The 22,890-nt window shown below is 44.9% G+C and overlaps 1 protein-coding gene across 1 annotated transcript in view; it reads left to right on the forward strand.

The window, feature by feature from the left end:
* Window positions 1-11,255: 11,255 nt before the first annotated feature.
* Window positions 11,256-22,890, forward strand: part of LOC144755768 (nicotinamide N-methyltransferase-like) — a 157,339-nt gene continuing 145,704 nt past the window's right edge. Inside the window, exons 1-2 of the mRNA XM_078644989.1 lie at window positions 11,256-11,341; window positions 21,594-21,801. Of these exons, the coding sequence (XP_078501115.1) occupies window positions 21,596-21,801 (206 nt within the window). The 5' untranslated portion in view covers window positions 11,256-11,341; window positions 21,594-21,595. The remainder of the gene's footprint in view (window positions 11,342-21,593; window positions 21,802-22,890) is intronic.

The following is a 22,890-nucleotide window of genomic DNA, read 5'->3' on the forward strand; positions in this document are numbered from 1 at the left end:
TGGAGGCTCGAAGAAATATTCACCTCCCCTCAGATGCCTGCCCTTATGTAGTGATTTTGACTGGGGTAACGGAAATATCACCATCTCATGTGGAATCCTTTCAGGCATTGAAAAATAAAGTGTGCCATTGGTTATCAAATAATCATCCCCCTCCACCGAACATCCCCAGTAACATCTTAATGGTGGAGAGAACCCCTTGGGTGGGTGGGAATAGAAAAAACTTACAAGGGGACTGCATCGTGGTACTTTGAGAATCCACAGGTGGTAGAGCATATCTGCAGAGGAACTTCTCGCTATCAAGCCAATACTGTCACTGCTAGGCCACTCTCGTATTTCTACTTGCCTGTGAATCAAGTAGATAAAAGATGGAGCTGGCTAAGGGGTCCAAATGACCAAAAAGGGAGGCGGAGGTTTAATCCCCCATGGGAGGCACAACCCTTTGGATGGGATGAGGGTGGAGATGACAGCTGGAATCTGGTCAAGAGAGGAAGAGGTAGACCTATTCATGGCGGGTATGGCACAGGGTTACGACTGTGAATGGGTATGATAATGATTTTAACATGGCCAATTGCTATGAATGTTTGTCACATTTGGACTGGGTTGATTGACAAAAACAGGGCACACTGTTCAGCTTGATGCAAAATATCCCCCCAACTCCATTACAAAATGAAAACAGCATCCAGATTGCGCAGGAGTCAAATATTGATCTACTCCCAATTATTAATTGGGGTATTGAAGGAGGGGACGCACCGTCCAAAAAAAAGGAAAAAGTATTGGGGGGGGGTGATTATTGTGGCAACTTGGAACATTGCTGGTCTCAGGAGTAAAGTCGATGACCCCATATGGAGGGACTTTATAGGCACCATGGATATAATAGCCATACAGGAAACTTGGGATACACAAAATACACTCATAGTTGATGGTTATACTACTTTTTTTCTCCCAGCTGTTACTTCTACTCGGGGCGAGCACGAGGGGGCTTGGTTACTTTGGTATCCGCTAAAATCTCGAGTACCTATAAGGAAATAGTTACTGGCTGTCCCTACTGTCTCGCGGTTCAAATTACCCGTAAGGGTCTGCACAATGTCCTAGTAGTGAATTTTTATAATTCTTTTGATAGGGCTCATCCGATTAGCAATCTGATGAAGCTAAACTCTTTTCTTCTCAAATTTAAATAGTCATCAGAGTCTGAATGTTCTATCATGTTAATGGGGGATTTTAATGTCCATGGTTGTCAGGACAAATGTCCTTCTAACATTTTATCTGGTCTTCCGGATGAGGAGAATATTCATTTTGAGCACTCAGACCAGGGCATTTTCTTGGAAACTCTGCTGGCCGAAAATGGGCTAATGCTACCTAATGGGCCCGATGAGGAAATTCCTACATTTACAGGACATGGTAGTGGGTCCGTGATTGATTATATTTTTTTAAGTAGTAGTTGTGGAAGCCATATTATTAGTTATTCAGTTGTGCGGTCTCATTTTAGCGACCATAACCCAGTTGTATTAAGGGTTAAAAATGTAATTGTAATTAGGGAAAGCAGGTCGAATTTGGTGGACAAACACGATATGCGGTTGACTGACCAAGCCCGTAGAATTAAGTGGTGCAAGATAGTTCCAGAGGAATTTTTTTGTAATCTTTGTAGTAGTAGCCGGGAGGAACTAAAGCTTTGTATGGATGATCAGGCAGGGGACAATGAAGTAGTGGAGGCGTATCAAAAGGTCTGCCTCGACATTGTCTCCAACCTGACACGTCAGGGAAAAGGCAAAGGTCAAGGGAAGGAAGGCTGGTTTGATAAGAATTGCTCAGTGGCCAATCGTAAACTTAAAGCGGCCCTTAAATCCAAACCAGTGGACAGATTGCTCGTGGCTACTCTCAGGAAAGAATATAAGTCAGTTGTTGAAAGAAGGCGCCGTGAGATCAGAGAGGACGCTTGGGCTGAGTTGACATCAATTGATGTGTTGAAAAGTAGTGCTACGTTCTGGGCTGTGGTCAACCAACCTTACTTTGCTGACCCTAGTAATAATGAGCTGGATTGTGGAATACAAGAAGATAAATGGCATTCGCACTTTAAGTCAGTTTACGAACATGAGATTGAGGGGACAGAGGCCTCGACCACATTTTCCAGATTGCCTTACATCTTAATGGTAGAGGAGGGTGAGGTGGCCGTAGCTATCGGTAAAATGACTAGTAACAAGGCTCCCGGGCCGGATGGCGTTCCCTCTGACCTTTTTAAAGTTAACATTTCATTTTGGTCCAAAGTTTTAGCAAACGTTTTTAACAGAATTTCAAAAACAGGCATTCCAGAGACATGGTCCCAGTCGGTGATCGTCCCTATCTATAAAAAAGGGGATAGGGGTGACCCTGGAAATTACTGCCCCATATCCCTTATAGATTCCGCGGTAAAGGTCTTAGGGAGAGTGGTCTTATGTAAACTGACAGACTGGTTAGAGGATACCAATATCCTTTCTCCCCTACAGTATGGTTTTAGAAAGGGGCATAGTACTATAGACCAAAGCTTGAATCTGCAATTGCTTATTGGGAAATACACAATAGCGAAGCCAGGATCCCTGTATATTGCCTTCATGGATCTGTCCTCGGCATTTGACCGAGTAAACAGATCCAAGTTATGGGGCCAGCTTCTTAAAATTGGAATAGACTCTAACATTGTGTATTTCTTAGCGGACCTCCATAGGGACCTTACAGCCACGGTACGTTATGACAGGAAAGGTAACTATACGGGCAAAATTAGCATCACCAATGGTGTAAGGCAGGGATGCAATTTAGCTCCCCTGCTTTTTACACTATATATAAATGATCTGGGTGGTGTTTTGGGAGCAGCATGCAAGGACATCCCGAGGGCAGGGAAGTACCTATTGCCCGCATTATTATATGCGGACGATGCTGCTCTCCTAGCTAGAACTGCAGTGGGTCTTCAATGCCTGTTAAATTCATTTTATGATTTTATGATAAATCTTGATTTAAGTGTTAATTATGGTAAATCCCATGTTATGGTGGTGGCCCAGAAAGGGAAGGCCAAGAAAAATGTTATGACACTGCAATGCAATGGGCATAAATTGACAAGAGTCTCCATATTCCCCTATCGGGGGTTGTATTTGATGATTGTTCGACGTGGCACCCCCAATTGTTGGAGAAAAAAAACGCCCTGGCACGTTCGATTGCTGCAGTGCTGGGCTTTTCACGTAAACTGGGGGTGAAACCTTTGGAGGCAGTTTTAAAGGTATATGCTGCTAAGTGTATTGCTATCGCTATGTATGGTGCAGACCTGTGGGGTTTCAGGCCAGTTAAAATGCTTCAGATAACGGAAGACAATTTCCTAAAAACGATTCTCTCCCTGCCAAGATCCACTGCCGGCTTCATAGTACATCAGGAATGTGGCGTGGATTATTTGGAAGATCGAATCGCCATGGCCCCTCTATTAAAATGGATTTCGGTCTGGCTTAACTTGGAACTGGAAGTGAACCATGAAATTTTTAAGGACTGCCTAAAGCTAGATCATTGGGACAAGATTCCATGGCTGACATATGTACAACAACTATGTGTAAAGTTGGGCCGGCCTGAACTGTTAAATAAACTATCCAACTTGGTGAAAGGTGACTTGAAGTGGGTTAAAAACACTTTTCTGTTGAACCGAGGGATGGACAGAGAAGGACTGGAGCTGTCATAGCCATCTGTTAGGTCTCACCAACTGATTGCATCCTCTGGACATGATCTGGAACTTTACCTAAAGGTTGTTAACAATTCAAACCATAGATTCCTCTTAACTAAGTTCCGATTAGACAAAATTCACCTGCTAATTTCCGGCCGTCCAGGTTGGACCAAGCCATCTGATCTAGATTTGTGTACATGTGATGGCTGTTCGATTATGGATACTGTTCACTTTCTGTTTTTCTGTGATCATTTCAAGGATATTAGGAAAAAATTCATTATACCCCTGTTAAAAGGGAAAGGGTTTAGGCAAGTCAAGCCAGCTTTATTATATCTTCAATTACTATCAGATATAAGGGAAATTTACAATGTAGCTAAATTTTTAACCATAGCGGTGAGACTCAGTAAAAAGATCACCTGGTCCTAGATGTATTATTGTAAACATTAATTACTGTACCTTGAATCAAGTTTTTTAAAACCTTTTAAGGTTCCGTTTTTTCCAATTAAATGAAACATATATTACTGTTTTTAAATATTGACATCATGTGTTAGCATTCTTAAAAAATGGGTACTCCCTCCCCTTTTTTGTATTTTCATGTTATTATGCTGCCTGGTGTCTTATGGATCATTTTGTGTGTTTTTGTACTTTTGTGGTTTTTGAAATTGAACCGAATAAAGTATTTCTTGACTTGAAAGCTTACAGCAAATTCTCATATCCCTTGGATGATATAACCAATGATGTAATCAGTGATGTCATACATTATGTGATTTAAGATGTCATTAGAAATGTCATCAGTTACGTAATTCTACATGCCTTGAATGATGTACTACTTTAAGTAATGAGTAGTGGATTGTAGGGGTGCGAGTTATGGTTAGTTCAGTAAAGTATAAAGCTGGTTAATTTGGGTGGTTTTTGTTTTTAAAAATTAGTTTTCATATTATTACAACACGTAGGTATATTGTCACTTTTATTTTTGTTTTTGTAATCAATTCCTTGGGTTTTATTACATAAGCTAAAATCGTATTACCTTACCTAACTGCAATGTTACATTAAACCTTGTTTTTTCAGTACATGTCTAGGATTTATTTATTGTAAACTAAAATCTCATTACTATACCAAATGAGAGCATCACTTGTAATTTTTTTTTCCAATGAATTTCTGTTTTTATATGTCATATTCAATAGCCAACTCCCTCAAGAAGTATAACTTTATGCAATGTATGAAGTGGGCTGGTTGTAGGTCCAGATCTGAGGCCAAGACCTGCACTTATTACACTGTGGAGCAGCCAAACCCACACCAAACACAGACGTTCGTCAATCATGGCCTAGGGTTGGCTGCAGTGCCGGCTTGAAATTTGCCCTGTGCCTAATCCCCCAGGAGTGGCCAATCCCCTGCCTTGGACATACATTGCAGAGAGAGTGCTGTGGGAGCCACTACATGATTTATTTTTTTAGGTCTCAGCCTGCGATGGCTGTGCATGTGCAGTCTCGCTGGCGAGGTTTTATGATTTTAGGTGATTTTCACTAGCGGGCTTTAAGCCCCGCCCCTCTTTTCCATTGGCTGGCGTCACCGTTTAGGGAAAACGGTGGCCAGCCATACGGAAGAGGTTGTGGTGATGCATTCTTTTCTCTTTTTCATACAGCCCAATTGGACGGGCTCGTCTGATTTACGTTGGTCGCATAAACTTTGTTATCTTTATGGGGCCATGTGTTTCAAACACATGGCCCAATAAAGATAACAAAGCTTTTGCGACCAACGTAAATGAAAGCGGATCGTGATCGTGCTTGTTAAACTATTTCGTCTCAGCTCGTTCTCCACTTCCCCCGGCAGCAGGAAGCGCGCTGCCCTCACACCCACACTCTTTTTTTTTCTCAGTTGTTTGTTGAAAAACTGGAGCTGTGCAACATATGAAGAGCTTTAGCCATTTGGAGCCTTCAGACTGCGTGGGTCACATGGCTGGATGTAGTTGGCAGTTGGGCTTTCTGTATTCCTCCTAGGCAGCCTCACACAATAGAAGCTTAGGTGTGACAGGCATGAATGGGAGGGAGGAGCTGAATATGCTGTGTCCTGGCTTCACACAAAGAGCCTAACGACCTTGCATTGTCATTTTAGCCAGCTTGGAGCCATGGCAGGGGAGGTAGGGAATCTCATTCATATCAAAGACACTATCTTGTAGCTTCTCCCACCTTCCAGAACCAGGGCACCAGTGTTTAAAAGAAGGATCTCAGACAGCAAATCTTCGGTACACATAAGGACCTGTGGATACTCTGCTAGGAAGGACTGCTGTGCTGCTGAAAGGATTGTGACTCTGTTGGACTGCCACTCTGAAGGAGATGCTGCCCTCTAGTTTTGACCTTCTGCCTGCTGCCCTATTCGCTGGGGCAGGAGAACTGGACTTGCAAGCCATCTTAAACCCAGGGCTTCAGAGAAACTCAATGGGCTAGTCTGCTGGATTCCTGATCTGAGCCTTAGGGACATAACAAATGCCCCTAAAGCTTCTGGATCTGCCTACAGCGAATCCCAAGTTGTGCCCCTCAGGTCCTGCACCCTTGGTGTAGCCCAGCTAGCTTTTAAATCAAGCTTTTCAGCTCTTAATGACCACAAACAGGCCCATTCACAACACAACTGCGCCACTCACGCAGAAAATCAGAGCGAGCCGCCACCAGCCCGTCTCTTCGCACAGCAAGCATTTATCAACATGAAGGACCAACAATGAGAGGGTCCAGTCCGCCCATCCATGATGCCCGGTCTGCTTCTTGCGTCATGCCAACCACTGCCAGTTATGCTCTCCTTGCTCCTTGCATCCCTCTCCAGTGTAAATGGCACATAATGTAAGAAGGAAAACCTTCAGCTGGACTAATCTGGGATGGTATCTGACGTGCACTCAATTGTGGTTGGCTTGAACCTTTGACTGTTACCTGGTCCAATGTGACCAGATATCTGTGGTTGGTGCTTTATACTTAGGGCTCCCGGTTTTCCGTTTATATGGATTTTTACATATAAATACAGACGGGAAACTATCTTTCCTTTGTCTGTATTTATATGTAAACAAGCATTTGCAATGCAATAGGTCTCGCATTCACATGAGTTTGAGCGATTGGCATTGTAAATGACAATGCTTTTTATTTATGTTTTGGGCTTTAAACCATAAATAAAAGGCATTATCATTTACAATACTAATAGCGTACACTCTCGCAAATGCGAGACCTATTGCAGTGCAATAAAGGGCCTTCTCAACTGCTTGTTATATTGTGAATATCAGAGGAAGAGACCGTCCTGTGACGTCTTCAAAGTAGTGATAAGTAGTGCAGTGAAGAAGATGTGTAAGTGTTGTAAATTACACACACACAAAGTGTGAAGTGAGAGTTACATATAATTTGAGCTATAAACACTAATAAAGCGCTCCAACGCCTTTCGCTCTGTGATTACACTGTCACGGCTCAAGAGGAAGAGTGGGAGGGTGCTAGTTCCAGCCTTCTACGTGATTTGCATGTGCAGTGTGGCATTGTGTAATGTCATTGCTATCTTTGACCTAAAAAAAAAACTCCAGCTGTAGCAAGGCCCTGACTTCACCCCCTGGTGAAGGGCAGCCTGTGCTTTATGGCAGGCATGGAGTGAGGGAGAGATGGTCTCGGCTGCAGCTCTGGCCAACTACAGTGCCCCTGCTATTACTAGTGAGCAAGAGGCGCTGAGGTGGTGGTATTGGTATTGGTGATGGGGGTATTGGTGGTATTGGTGGTGGTGGTGGTATTGGTATTGGTGGTATTGGTGGTGATGTTATTGGTGGTGGAGTTATTGGTGGTGCTGGTTTTGGTGGTGATGGTATTGGTGGTGGTGGCATTGGTGATATTGGTGGTGGTATTGGTGGAGGTGGTGGTATTGGTGGTGGTGGTGGTGGTACTGGTGGTGGTACTGGTATTTGTGGTTGCACTGGTGTTGGTGGTATTCGTGGTGATATTGGTGGTGGTATTGGTGGTTGCACTGGTGTTTGTGGTATTGGTGGTGGGGTATTAATGGCGGTGGTATTGGTGGTAGGGTTATTGGTGTTGGTATTGGTAGTGGTATTGGTATTGGTATTGGTAGTGGTGGTATTGGTGGTGGTGTTATTGGTGGCGGTGGTGGTATTGGTGAGTGGAGAAGTGTAGTGCAGCGACCAGGGCAGCTGACTTCGGAGCACAGGGTTCACAGTTCGATCTCCAGCTCCGGCGGCAGCTCAGCTCAGCACCATGTGACTCTGGGCAATAGCTTACTTAATTTCCATAATGGCCCCCAGCACTTTGAGACCTGTAAGGGTGAGTAGTTTGCGCTGTACAAATACAGATGTATTATATATTTATTATTTATTATTGGTGGTGGTGGTATTGGTGGAGGTATTGTTGTTGGTGGTGGTGGTATTGGTGTTGGTAGTAGTATTGGTGGTGGTGATGGTATTGGTGGTGGTGGTAGTGGTATTGGTGGTGGAGGCATTGGTGATGGTATTGGGGTGGTGGTATTGGTGTTGGTGGTATTGGTGGTTGTGGTATTGGTGTGAAGTGCTGCGCTGAAGAGTGGAGCGCTGCGCTGTAGAGTGGAGCACTGCGCTGTAGAGTGGAGCGCTGCGCTGTAGAGTAGAGCGCTGCGCTGTAGAGTGCAGCACTGTATAGTGGAATAGTGCGCTGTAAAGTGGAGTGGTGCGCTGTAGAGTGGAGTTGTGCACTTTGTGGAGTAGTGCATTGTAGAGTGGAGCGCTGCAGTGTAGAGTGGAGCACTGCGCTGTCGAGTGGAGGGCTGCGCTGTCGAGTGGAGCGCTGCGCTGTAGAGTGGAGCGTTGCGCTGTAGAGTGGAGCGCTGCGCTGTAGAGTAGAGTGCTGCGTTGTAGAGTGGAGCGCTGGGCTGTGGAGTGCTGCGCTGTAGAGCGGAGTGCTGTGCTGTGGAGTGCTGCGCTGTAGAGCGGAATGCTGGGCTGTGGAGTGCTGTGCTGTAGAGCGGAGTGCTGGGCTGTGGAGTGCTGCGCTGTAGAGCGGAGTCCTGGGCTGTGGAGTGCTGCGCTGTGAAGTGGAGTGCTGTGCTGTAGAGCGGAGTGCTGCGCTGTAGAGCAGAGTGCTGCGATGTAGAGCGGAGCACTGTAGAGTGGAGCGCTGCGCTGTAGAGCAGAGCGCTGCGCTGCAGAGCGGAGCGCTGCACTGTAGAGTGGAGCGCTGCACTGCAGAGCGGAGCGCTGCGATCCTGCTGGATGACTTAATTGGCTCAGGGCTTGGTGCTGTTGTAGCCTCCACTATTGGCATTGACATCTTCGGTGGGATAGTTCCACAGGTGCTATATTCCCGCCATGGACTGGCAGTTGGTGCCAACACCATGGTACTGACCAAGTTCTTTATGTTGGTCACATTCCCCCTCTCATTCCCCATCAGCAAGCTGCTGGACTGCATCCTGGGCCAGGAGATTGGCACAGTGTACAACAGGGAGAAGCTGGTGGAGATGCTGAAAGTAACAGAGCCCTACAACGACCTGGTGAAGGAGGAGCTGAACATGATCCTGGGAGCACTGGAGCTCCGCACTAAGACTGTGGAGGGGGTCCTGACACACATCAGTGAATGTTACATGATTGCCAGCGATGCTGTCCTTGACTTTAACACCATGTCGGAGATCATGGAGAGTGGCTACACCCGCATCCCAGTGTATGAAGAAAAACGTTCAAACATTGTAGATATTCTCTATGTCAAGGATCTGGCCTTTGTTGTCCCTGACGACTGTACCACACTGAAGACCATCACCAAGTTCTATAATCATCCCGTGCACTTGGTCTTCCACGACACTAAGCTGGATGCCATGCTGGAGGAGTTTAAGAAAGGTATGACTTTAAGACTGGGGCTTGCACTGGTGCTCATCCCTCCCGATGTTTATTTAGCTCTCCCAAGTTCTTTTTGTCATTATGGGCGATTCTTTTGTAATGTGAAGCTTTACAGTGTGACTCATTGGTGTGGTCCACACTCATCAGACGTTATAGGTTGCATTGGTTAGTTCTGAGCCAGCTTCTGAGGATACCGAACCTTATGCACATTGGTTTGTCCCCATGCCACTTATGCCATTTAATTGGTTTGTGAGTAAGTATTCTATGGAGGTATACTCACTATGAATAGCTTGGGAAGCAACAGTATAGTTTTAAGGCCACACCCAAAAAATGTAGTACAGACCACAACAGCGTAATCTTCTGTGTGTTTGAAGAACAGGTGCATCAGAGAAAGTACCACTGCTCGTTTTATTTTTCCTCTAACAGGTAAAGCATGTGCAGCAGTGGTACATACATTCTCTGACATGACCCTTATTAGCACGTTTCTCTTGCATACAGCATCCTGCCCATGCATCACAAACGGAGTTCCATCTTAGATAAATAATGCTCAGCAGTGAAATAATGTTCTCACACATCGACATGCCACGACATGCTGCAGTACTACCCCTCACTCAGTCTGAAACACTAGGTATGTTTGGAGTAGCAATGCAAACTGATTTAACACTTCCAACCAGTGCAGGGTGCATGCTTCATTTAGTTTTGGTATTTGTATGTATAGGACGCTTTCTATACCCCTTGCAAGGTCTGTCGTGCATGTCAGTGGTATAACTCTGGGTACACCGGTATAGGAAGCAGCATAGGCCTTCATCAAAGTTGAAGGAGCAGGCTGTGTAAACTTCCTTTTCCTACAAGACGAGTATTGCATAGGGAGCAGCAGTGAACAGTTCTTTACAGGTAGGTGTTCCAGTGCTGGAATCTTATGTGAGGGAGTCGATGAGTGGCTACCCTTTTCTAACGGTATAACCTATGTAAAATATGGGCCCTGGGTTTAAGAATGTCAGGAGGTCACGGTCAGAGGATCCCTGGGACGAGAGGCGCAATACAGTGATATTCTTTCTTCATATGTACTTATTAAATTTATAAGGATCCGTTGAGGCAGCAGTGCACTGTACAGATAATTGTAAACATGACAAGGAAAAATGTATAACATTTAAATGCAGCAAAAAAAAGGACAAAAACAAACACCAACAAAACGATGCATACATTTTGGCGACTAGACTTGATAAAAGAATCAGCTTAGATTGGGGTAGCATTGCATTTAAAGAAAAGGCCTTGAGACTTTCTGAAAAGCTAGAAAGTAGGGCATAGTTTGAAGCTAAAGCGGGAGGAAGTTCCCTGTGTGAGGTGAAGGGACAGAAAGCCAGCATAAAGGATTTAGCATGTCAGAATTTGGCAATGTACGGGCACAGTAGCGTCTTGCTCCTATTGGCTCAAAGCCTTGTAAATATAGGGAGCAAGTAAATTAAAATGTGTTTCAGTATTGAGTTAAGTGACTAGATACATTTTTGAACTCGCAGCAGTCAAGAACTTTAATATTTTTTTGTAAAAAAACACAAACGAAGGAATTTAGGGTAGTTGTGCTATGGAACTGTTTTTGTATTGAAAGTAATGGCGTCTAAAATATCCCCTAATGTGTGAATGTGTTTGTAATGTCGCGGTCTAGTCTTTCTGTGGTTTAATTTGCTCCTCTTTGCGTGTGACGTATCCCGTAGCCAATCAGATTGCTTCTTTTGTTACGTAACTTAACGTAGCAATCACCGCACGTGTAAATGTTATATTGACGACGGCGTTGAAGGTGTAAGGAGTGTCGCGCTAGTAGGGAGCTTCGCTTCGCGCATAATGTAAGTGCTTTTACTAATTGTAATGTTCTGTATTTTGGTAACAATGTCTCTAATTGTAATTGTTATTCTTGTGTGATTATGTATATATAATGCACTTGTTATTTCCTGCTGTTTCAATAATATATGTTATATGTTATCGTGTCATAATATGTGAAGTTTTTTTTTTATTTGTGGGGACGTTATTTTGTTTGCAATGCATTAATAGGTATATAGAGTATATATGGATTAGTATTTGCTATATTTGTATTTTGCACTTGCAATTTTGTTACCTATGAAGGTGGCTAAACTGCTCTATATTTTATATGTAGTGCTGATATTGTGAGTACATTTTCAAGGTATTTAATTAAATACGTATTCGATATATTTGATATGTCTTTTTAAATGTAACATTGTGTGTTGCGTGTTTTTAGGTCTCGCCTGTCGAAGCGCATGCGCATCGAGCTTGCGAGCCTATTGCGGCCTAACCACGCTTTAACTAACAAGCAAGGAATCGTGGCGATTCCTTGCAGTGCCCGTGACTTTTAAGCTCAATGCGCATGTGCATTGAGCTTAAAAGCGCGTGCACAGCCGCCCGCATTCCTCCGACACCTTTGAAGTGAAGCTTAGCTTCACTTCAAAGGCCCGGCTTCTTCACACCCACATGCCGCTCTCGCTCTCCCCGCTCCGCCCCCTCCCCTGCCCGCCGTGTGACCTCGGCTTACACTCACCCCTCCTTTCTCCCCTTTAGGCTGCTTTCGGATGCTTTGTTCGCAGCTTGTTCTCGATCTTATTCGTTTTGCACTTTTCACGCATCCACTTGCAGTAGGAATTCAACACTGTATGTCAATCTCTTAAGTACTGCCCATTCTTCAAATACAGCTGCAAGCGCATTTGTCTTTTTGTGTTTTTGTTGCCATCATTTTTCATATGAGCTGATCTGGTGTAGCTAATTTTGTTTTCGTATCCCTCCTGCAAGCATGAAGGACATTGGGAACCACCTTAAAGTCTATCTGATTACATTTCATGAAAATCTCCACTTAACAAATCTGTTCTTTCCTCGAGGACATTCTTCAGAAGAAAACCCTCCCGTTTTTAATTGTATTTTATTTCGGAGCAGGTGACAATTTGTTCAATGCTTTACTTTGTGAAACTTGAAAATGTTTGTTTAATGTTTTTTTGTAAACACATCAATGACTCCTCTTCGTCCATATCCCTGGCCCAGCTCACAAAGGTATACAGAATTTCATAGTTCACTTTCACAATAAAGATTGCTTCCTTTTAAAAGTTAAAACTTTAAAAAGCTTTTGTAGCATGCTGTATCATAATTGATTTTTTGGCCCGGCTTCTTCACACCCACATGCCGCTCTCGCTCTCCCCGCTCCGCCCCCTCCCCTGCCCGCCGTGTGACCTCGGCTTACACTCACCCCTCCTTTCTCCCCTTTAGGCTGCTTTCGGATGCTTTGTTCGCAGCTTGTTCTCGATCTTATTCGTTTTGCACTTTTCACGCATCCACTTGCAGTAGGAATTCAACACTGTATGTCAATCTCTTAAGTACTGCCCATTCTTCAAATACAGCTGCAAGCGCATTTGTTTTTTTGTGTTTTTGTTGCCATCATTTTTCATATGAGCTGATCTGGTGTAGCTAATTTTGTTTTCGTATCCCTCCTGCAAGCATGAAGGACATTGGGAACCACCTTAAAGTCTATCTGATTACATTTCATGAAAATCTCCACTTAACAAATCTGTTCTTTCCTCGAGGACATTCTTCAGAAGAAAACCCTCCCGTTTTTAATTGTATTTTATTTCGGAGCAGGTGACAATTTTTTCAATGCTTTACTTTGTGAAACTTGAAAATGTTTTGTTTAATGTTTTTTTGTAAACACATCAATGACTCCTCTTCGTCCATATCCCTGGCCCAGCTCACAAAGGTATACAGAATTTCATAGTTCACTTTCACAATAAAGATTGCTTCCTTTTAAAAGTTAAAACTTTAAAAAGCTTTTGTAGCATGCTGTATCGTAATTGATTTTTTATGTCTAAAACTTGTAAGTGTTGTGTGTATTCTTGGTAAATGTCACGGCTGTGCTTTGACTTTCCTGTAAAGAGAAGCTAATGTTACTGGGAAGATGAGTGGGGAGTGCCTTGTCAGCCTGAACACGTTGGCCTTAACAGGTGCCCTTCAACACACGTGCTTCATGCTCTCGTAGTGGGGAAAGTGCGCTCGTTTCATGTGCATTAGACATTTTCTTACTTGGGAAGTGAAGAGGGCCTTTTAAAACTGCTTCCAGATGAACATAGCTTAACTACTCAATATGAATTGAATCACCTTTGGAATGAGTCGACTTCACACAGGAAATGTCATTGCAGGTGGGGTCAAGTTAATGTTTAAAAACCATTACTTTGGGCCGCTTCCGTGTACTGCATGAGCAGTCCCTCTAACTTCTGCAGGCCAGCTGCTGCTGAGACGCTGACACTCTCACGCTTTCTGCTTGGCGCCACCAGCCCTTCCTCCCCTCCTCCCCGGACGCCCACCGTCTCACACCCCATCCCCATATGCTCCTTCCCTCCCACTCGCTGGCTCCCCCTCCCCCCCCCCCCCACCAGGCTCTCAATGCTTGTTTTAAACCAAGGCAGCGGGGGCTCTTCAGCGTGTCCGACTCAACATTTATCCAGTGACTCAACAAAACAACATTTAATCAAGAAAACTGCACTCAAATCATCGTAGGTTCCCAGCTTGACAAAATGTGTGATCGTTGTCAAATGACTTTGCTTCACCGTGCATCGGTTTACTCGAGAGTCGAATCCGAGACCTCTTGTGGACACTACGTTTAGAATGTGTGCAATATAATAAATAACACCCACCAGGCTCTCAATGCTTGTTTTAAACCAAGGCAGCGGGGGCTCTTCAGCGTCTCCTTTGCCTAAAACTCACATGGTCGCTCTTGGATTTATTTTTATTGGCCATTAACTCTGTGGTTTGCGCACTCTGTCAATTTTTTACAAACAATTTTTTATATTCTCCCACTGGGCAAAGTAACATTTGCTGTGGGCTTAAAAATATCAGCATTCGTTAATCACTCGTGCATGGCTTACTTTTTTTGGTATCACTTGTTCTCTCTCTCTCTCTCCCTCCCATAACTCTCTCTCTCTCTCTCTCTCCCATAACTCTCTCTCTCTCTCTCTCTCTCCCTTCTCTCTCTTTCTCTCTCTCTCTCTCCCTTCTCTCTCTTTCTCTCTCTCTCTCTCCCCTTCTCTTTCTTTCTCTCTCTCTCTCCCTCCCATAACTCTCTCTCTCTCTCTCTCTCTCCCTCCCATAACTCTCTCTCTCTCTCCCTCCCATAACTCTCTCTCTCTCTCCCTTCTCTCTCTTTCTCTCTCTCTCTCTCTCTCCCTCCCTTAACTCTCTCTCTCTCTTTCGCTTCCCTTCATTTACTCGCCCACGCAACGCCACTCGCCCATGCAACGCCACTCGCCCACGCAACGCCACTCATCCATGCAACGCCACTCATCCATTTGCAAAACGGAAAATGTTAAACTCTTCTATTGCGAGACCTATTGCATTTTCAATGCTTGTTATTGTTATCACGGAGTGGTATTCGGCCACGTAACAAGATAATAATTTTAAGTGAGCATTTGTGTATTTTGCTGTAATATCGTAATAATAAGACATTAGATGCTAGTTTCCGCAGTTGCAATTTTGCATAATGCAGTTTGTGGCTTATATACATTGGTGTTGAAACGCAAAAGTAATTGTGTTCACAGTGTTTAGCTTTAAGGCTACGAATGAAAATAAATTGAAGTACATTTGTATTGTAATAATGTTTTATATGGTATGTTAATATTGAAAGTGCAATATTTTAAAACGCAATGTTAGTGGTAAAATGCTAAAGTAGCTGTGTATATAGTATTTTACTTTAAGGTATATATCAAAATAATAGTAATGTGCTGTTAGATTTGTTTGTATTGCTTTAGTTAGTTGGCCGTTTTAAAGTATTCTAAATACATAATAAATGTGTATTTATAAGATAGTTGTGCTGTAGAGTGGAGCGCTGCGCTGTAGAGTGGAGCGCTGCGCTGTAGAGTGGGGCACTGCGCTGTAGAGTGGAGCACTGCGCTGTGGAGTGGAGCGCTGCGCTGTGGAGCGCTGAGCTGTAGAGTGGAGTGCTGTGCTGTAAAGTGGAGCGCTGCGCTGTAGAGTGGAGCGCTACGCTGTAGAGTGGAGCGCTACGCTGTAGAGTGGAGCGCTACGCTGTAGAGTGGAGCGCTACGCTGTAGAGTGGAGCGCTACGCTGTAGAGTGGAGCGCTGTGGTGTAGAGTGGAGCGCTGTGGTGTAGAGTGGAGCGCTGTGGTGTAGAGTGGAGCGCTGTGGTGTAGAGTGGAGCGCTGCGGTGTAGAGTGGAGCGCTGCAGTGTAAAGTGGAGTGCTGCGCTGTAGAGTGGAGCGCTGCACTTTAGAGTGGAGCGCTGCACTTTAGAGTGGAGTGCTGCGCTGTAGAGTGGAGCGCTGCGCTGTAGAGTGGGATGCTGTGCTGTAGAGCGGAATGCTGCGCTGTGGAATGCTGTGCTGTGCTGTGAAGTGGAGTGCTGTGCTGTGAAGTGGAGTGCTGTGCTGTGAAGTGGAGTGCTGCGCTGTGAAATGGAGTGCTGCGCTGTATAGCAGAGTGCTGGGTTGTGGAGTGCTGCACTGTAGAGCGGAGTGCTGGGCTGTGGAGTGATGCGCTTTAGAGTGGAGTGTTGTGCTGTGAAGTGGAGTGCTGCGCTGTGGAGTGCTGTGCTGTAGAGTGGAGTGCTGCGCTGTAGAGTGGAGCGCTGTAGAGTGGAGCGCTGTAGAGTGGCGCGCTGTGCTGTAGAGTGGCGCGCTGTGCTGTAGAGTGGAGCGCTGTGGAGTGGAGCGCTGCGCTGTGGAGTGGAGCGCTGCACTGTGGAGTGGAGCGCTGCGCGGTGGAGTGGAGCGCTGTGGAGCGCTGTGCTGTAGAGTGGAGCGCTGCGCTGTAGAGTGGAGCGCTGCGCTGTAGAGTGGAGCGCTGCGCTGTAGAGTGGAGCGCTGCGCTGTAGAGTGGAGCGCTGCGCTGTAGAGTGGAGCGCTGCGCTGTGTTGCGCTGTAGAGTGGGATGCTGCGCTGTAGAGTGGGATGCTGTTCTGTAGAGTGGGATGCTGTTCTGTAGAGTGGGATAATGCGCTGTAGAGTGGGATGCTGCGCTGTAGAGCAGAATACTGCGCTGTGGAGTGCTGTGCTGCGCTGTGAAGTGGAGTGCTGTGCTGCGCTGTGAAGTGGAGTGCTGTGCTGCGCTGTGAAGTGGAGTGCTGCGCTGTACAACGGAGTGCTTTGTTGTGGAGTGCTGCGCTGTAGAGCAGAGTGATGGGCTGTGGAGTGGAGTGCTGCGCTGTAGAGTGGAGTGCTGGACTGGGAAGTGCTGCACTGTAGAGTGGAGTAATGCGTTGCGGAGTGCTGCGCTGTAGAGTGGAGTGCTGAGCTGTAGAGTGGAGTGCTGCGCTGTAGAGTGGAGTGCTGCGCTGTAGAGTGGAGTTCTGCGCTCTAGAGTGGAGTGTTGCACTTTAGAGTGGAGTGCTGAATTGTGAAGTGCTGCGCTGTAGAGTGGAGTGCTGCGGTGTGTAGTGCTGCGCTGTGGAGTGGAGTGCTGGACTGTGAAGTGCTGCGCTGTAGAGTGCAGTGCTGCGTTGTGTAGTGCTGCGCTGTGCTGTAGAGTGGTGTGCTGCGTTGTGTAGTGCTGCACTGTAGAGTGGAGTGCTGCGCTGTAGAGTGGAGTGCTGCGCTGTAGAGTGGAGTGCTGCGCTGTAGAGTGGAGTGCTGCACTGTAGAGTGGATTGCTGTGCTGTAGAGTGGAGTGCTGCACTGTAGAGGAGTGCTGCGCTGTAGAGTGGAGCGCTGCGCTGTAGAGTGGAGTGCTAGACTGGGAAGTTCTGCGCTGTAGAGTGGACTGCTGCGTTGTGTAGTGCTGCGTTGTAGAGTGGAGTGCTGCGCTGTAGAGTGGAGTGCTGCGCTGTAGAGTGGAGTGCTGCGCTGTAGAGTGGAGTGCTGCGCTGTAGAGTGTAGTGCGCTGTAGAGTGGAGCACTGTATAGTGGAATGGGGCGCTGTAAAGTGGAGTGGTGTGCTGTAAAGTGGAGTGGTGCACTTTGTGGAGTAGTGCATTGTAGAGTGGAGCACTGCGCTGTAGAGTGGAGCACTGCGCTGTAGAGTGGAGAACTGCGCTGTAAAGTGGAGCGCTGCGCTGTAGAGTGGAGTGCTGCATTGTATAGTGCTGCGCTGTAGTGCGGAGTGCTGGACTATGAAGTGCTGCACTGTAGAGTGGAGTGCTGCGTTTTGTAGTGCTGCGCTGTAGAGTGGTGTGCTGCGCTGTTGAGTGGAGCGCTGCACTGTAGAGTGGAGCGCTGCGCTGTAGACATGCAGATTGGTGCTGAATGCAAACTGCAGATTGTTGCTGAGTGCAGGTTGCAGATTGCTGCTAAGTGCAGAATGTTAAGTGCAGAGTGCATATTGTTGTTAAACGCAGAGAGTAGTTTGCTGCTGAGTGCAGGGTGCAGATTAATGCTGAATGCAAAGTGCAGATTGTTGCTGAGTGCAGGATGCAGATTGGTGCTAAATGCAAAATGCAGTTTGTTGCTGAGTGCAGGGTGCAGATTGCTGCTAAGTGCAGAATGTTAAGTGCAGAGTGCACATTGTTAAGTGCAGAGAACAGTTTGCTGCTGAGTGCAGGGTGCAGATTAGTGCTGAATGCAAAATGCAGATTGTTGCTAAGTGCAGGGTGCAGATTGCTGCTAACTGCAGAATGTTAAGCGCAGAGTGCATATTGTTGTTAAGTGCAGAGAGCAGATTGCTGCTGAGTGCAGGGCGCAAATTGGTGCTGAATGCAAAGTACAGATTGTTGCTGAGTTCAGGGTGCACATTGCCGCTGAGTGCAGGGTGCAGTTAGCTACTCAGTGCAGGGTGCAGTAATCAAAAAGCCAGCTGCCCCATAACCAGTAAGAACAAAAACGAAACTTTTAAACTGCAACAAAGTAACAATCTGTAGAGGGGCACGTGTAAAACTGAAACTGACATGCTATTCACAGTTGATGCGCGCGACCTAATCCAAGTCGAAGATCTGCGCGTTCACATCTCTTGTCTCCTGTCTGTTCCCCTTGAGTCTTTGAAAGCTGACATGAGTGCAATAAGTCTTGCAGCGACGGATCGCTTTCGCGATCCGGTTCGCAGGTGCGAGACCTAAAAACGGCAAAATACTAGTAAAGTTTGCCGCGCTGAGCCCAGCGTTAGCACACCCCTGTTCCTTTTGTTGCTGCCCCCTAGCCTTTCTTTTGAATTGAGAATCTCCAGGGCTCCGCTGCTCAAGTGAGCTCTGCGCCAGCCCGTCACCATTCCACAAGATAAATGTATGTTTGTGGCCTCAGGGGGCAGATTAATGGCGACCCCTGGAATGCTGCTTTTAGTTTTCACACTGTCTGTCCTGCTGCAGCCTCGGGCTCTGGATCCAGCACCCCCTCACCACGTATGATACAGGCAACACCAGGGGGTTTTGAATCAGCAATTAACCTTCATTGAGCCGAAGGATTAGGATAACTGCAGCTCAGGGAGTGTGCGTTGTATTCTGTGAGCTGTGCTTTCACATAGTCGTTTTTGCATGTTGAAAGCTCTTGTATGACTGATCTTAAAAATATACACTTTCCTGAAGGGAGGTGATGAGGGCACCTCAGCTTTTGAGACCTTGCTGAAAGCCTGCACGCCTTTAAAAAGAGTATGTGTAGGAGTGGTAAAAGAAAGGAGCGAGTGGTATGGTAGCAGCTGCGAACCCTCACCCCAAACAAAATGTTATGTGGGAGCAATAGGTGAGTGGATATGGCTTGGAAAAGAAGGCAGTGCGTAAATGGAGAATGTGTGGGCTGGGTAGAGAGCAAGAAAAGTCTTGCGCTCCCATGTGTACTAAAAATAGCAAAAGAAAAGTTCTGATTTCTTTTTTTTTCCATGTATTTAACATTTGCATATAAATGAAAGCCGGTCTTGCATGAGTAAAACCTTTGTCTTTTAAAATTGGTATTATAAAACGATTACGGATATGCAAAAAATATTCACAAAATAAAACAAAATGCAGAGAATCCTGAGTAGAGAAATTGTCACAGGTACATACATCTAAGTCCTCCAGCTTTTTCCATCCCTTTGGCTTGGCAAAAAGCAAATGTAGCTCTGCCTAAATAAGCTGCAGTCCTTTTGTCCTAATTTAGCCATGGGATGCTACTTGCCAAGTCAAGAGTTAAACAGTCACGAATGATAACACGGCTCATCTCCAGCTCCAGATTTGTCCAAATACTTATCCATTTGAGCAGAGGAGCCATTCAATGGTGTCTGTTATATAACCTATGCCCATTTTTTGATGAATAATATAGGTGGATGTCGTGGACGGTACGGCTAGCAAATTTCTTAGAAATCTATTTTCCACTATTTGCACGTTCCCGGCGTTTCTGTACACTTAATGAACAAAGTAAAGAGGATGGAGAGTCTGTACTACTGTCTTCCGCACCCATCTGAGCCAGGCCTGTGTTTCCCAACTTGTTTCACTTTGTTCCACACAAGAGTGAAGTTCTGGGAGACTGACTGAAGTGGAGCAGTCAGTATAATATGATGCCTAACTTTTTTGGCTAGACTTATCGATGTCTCTAACGATTGCTACAGGATTTGATGAAAACTGTGACCATATGAAGTCAATGTATTATCAATTTGGTCTTCACATTGTCACTTGTTTGGTCCATTCTTGTCCCAGGTAACGGACCCAGCTGTCCAAATGGGGAATCACTATTATTAGGAGAAAAGTGGGAGAGCTGAGTGGTAGGAATTTTGCGTATCCCATAGATTCCACACGTTTACCTCAATTAAAATGTGAGGAAAATGCATGATTTTAGCTAGGTTTTAGTTGAAGTTTTTAGGATATTTTGGGTACACAAATGGAGTAGAGCACCCTGGAATTCCCTAGGTGACTAGTTTTCAGAAATATCTGGATGTGGTAGCTATCCTTGAGTGTTGGGCCAGTTAAAGCCGAAATTCCACAGCCTTCCACATTATCAAAATGGGATTTTTCATGGTGAATATGTATAATATCCATGTTATCTTTCCAGACTCGGGCACTAGGTCCAGCTACACAAGCAGGGTACCGTTTTTATTAGGAGAGGTATGGGTCTACAGAACAGTAGAAACTGTGTTATGGTCCACTGAGTTTCTCTCCATTTGTAGCTTTCACATATAGGCCTGTGTGAAAGAAAGAACATATTTTGTGAAATGCACTCTGAATACACAATAGTAAGCTGTAATCCCAAGATGTACAAATAAGCGCTATTCCTAAATTCAATATACTGAGTAAATTTACAAAATGCATTCATTCATACCAATATTTCATCCATTAGATTTTACTATTTGAATTGCAGCATGGTTACTCTAAATTGGAAAATCATTATAGGCTGCTGCCCAGTTGAATCTCAGGTTAATGTGTTTTATGATGACCAACAAACATTGAATTTCCATAGAACCAGAAGGCATTGCTGGGTTTAATGTTACATTACTTTTGTAAGTCAGTCAGCAGAGACAAAAAATTACTAATGAAAATATCACCAATTTTCTTCATGAAAGCAGAGATTATAGTGATGCACATTCTTTCTTTTAGAGCAATACTTTCCCATTTTTACAAACAACAGCCGTAACATATTGCTATACTTTGGCTATTTTCTTGGTTCTTTCCAGGGGTAGCCACAAACCCTAGGTATATTTAGAATCCCCAAGATTTCAGAATAACATCAAGGAAATGTGGCCTAAATACCGTTTTTGGATGGGTGGCAACTCTTAGCAGTCAAGGGGTAAAATGCTGTAAAAGTCTGCCAAACTATTTGTGATATTTAGCAACCAACTTCTTTGTTGCTCATGAGATGTAGACTGCAAATATACCAATTTTCTCCTTTACATGTATATTCTCCCTTTTTCCATAAAGCAGAAAAAGGTGTAACGCCCTTTTTTGATTGCATCTAGATATTTCATCGAAGTCAGTTATTAGGTTAGGAAACTCAAACAAATGAGGTAAGCTCAAAGAAACAACATAAAACAGTGTATGCAATTAAGCCAACTGCAATTGAAGCCTGTCGAAATAGGAATTGAGGTCAGCTTTATCATTCCAATTATCCTAAATATCAATAAACTAATCGTCACTGGATAGAAATATTAATAGTGATTGTGCTCTTTCACAAGTAACATTTATTATTTCACATTTTTCAAAACAGGCATGGTGAAAGGGGATACTATCATGCAAATTGGCATGGCCTACCTTATACATTTCCTTTTACCAACCTGCGAATCCTTCAAAGAGATCTTTGTCGTGGACACGATTGACAGCAGCCTCGAGGTTGTTAAAAAATGGCTGGAGAGGGATCCTGGAGCCATCGACCTTTCATCAGCTGCAAAATGTTTCTGCGAACTTAAAGGGTGCAGGTATATATCCTAAAAACGTATCAGGTCTTTGGATGATTATCCTGCTTCTGTTGTGTATGTTGGTTATGTCAGAACGTTCTTCTCTTTCTGTGTTCTTCAAAGTGCCAGTTAAACCCAACTGCTTTATAGATTTGCAGGCGAAGAGTTAAGCCTGAATAGAAGTTCAACAAGCAGTGGCAAAGCCAAAAGGTGTGGCTTTGCTGCAATGCATGCATTGACAGACAACAATCCAGGAAAAACTCTTGCATAGAGTACAATTACAGTTGCAGATGCACATCAACAGAGACATGTCCTGGATCCTGGTACCAATGCACACAATGCAAGCGCAAAAGTGTTTGATGCCTGTGCGGTGCATGCATGGGATCTGCGGTCAGTTTGTGTTGTGTGTCCATGATTGATTGTACCTGTCACCAGTGAGTATGATCCCATAGGTAGTGAAATGTGTACTGAAAATGTTGTAATCATAGCTCATCATTCCTCCCTAACCTATTTGTGTTAAATGTCCAACTTCTCCAAATATTGTCAGGCGTCCAACGTTTACGGCTGCTTAACTATGCCTTGCCATGAATTATTTTTCCACTTACCCTATGCTGCCATCAGATCAGAAGCCATCTCCTCTCAGTAAGCAAACCATGGCTATACACCAGAACCATATATACCTTTCTTGCTAAGGTAGTCATATGGAGCGAGGAGGTTTAATTCTTACTTGGCTTTGGTTTGCTACAAAAATGTGCCAAAACTGTCCCTTTGCAGAAGCAAAAGTAACCATGAAAGATAATGCTACTTTTCTCTTCTTCCTTCAAAGACGTATCTCTAGCTTCCATTAGAGCTGTAGTTGCAACACACACACCAGAGAAGCAGAGGTTTCTCTTTTCTGTCCTTTTATTTCCAAAAGTGACAGAAAACCGAGGGGCGTATTTAAAAGCCTCTAACGCCACCAGAGTGTTACTTTGTCTGGTGCTCCGGTTGCGTTGACCATTTCACATTCCAACAAGGTAGCCCTAAGCCTCTTAATGTGGCTTAATGCCACTTTGTAAATATGGCTCTTTCCGCTGCAGTCCGCTGCTCAAAGGGGTGGGCAATGGGTGT

This window comes from Lissotriton helveticus, chromosome 5_1, assembly GCF_964261635.1.
Source record: "Lissotriton helveticus chromosome 5_1, aLisHel1.1, whole genome shotgun sequence".
Lineage (NCBI taxonomy): Eukaryota > Metazoa > Chordata > Amphibia > Caudata > Salamandridae > Lissotriton > Lissotriton helveticus.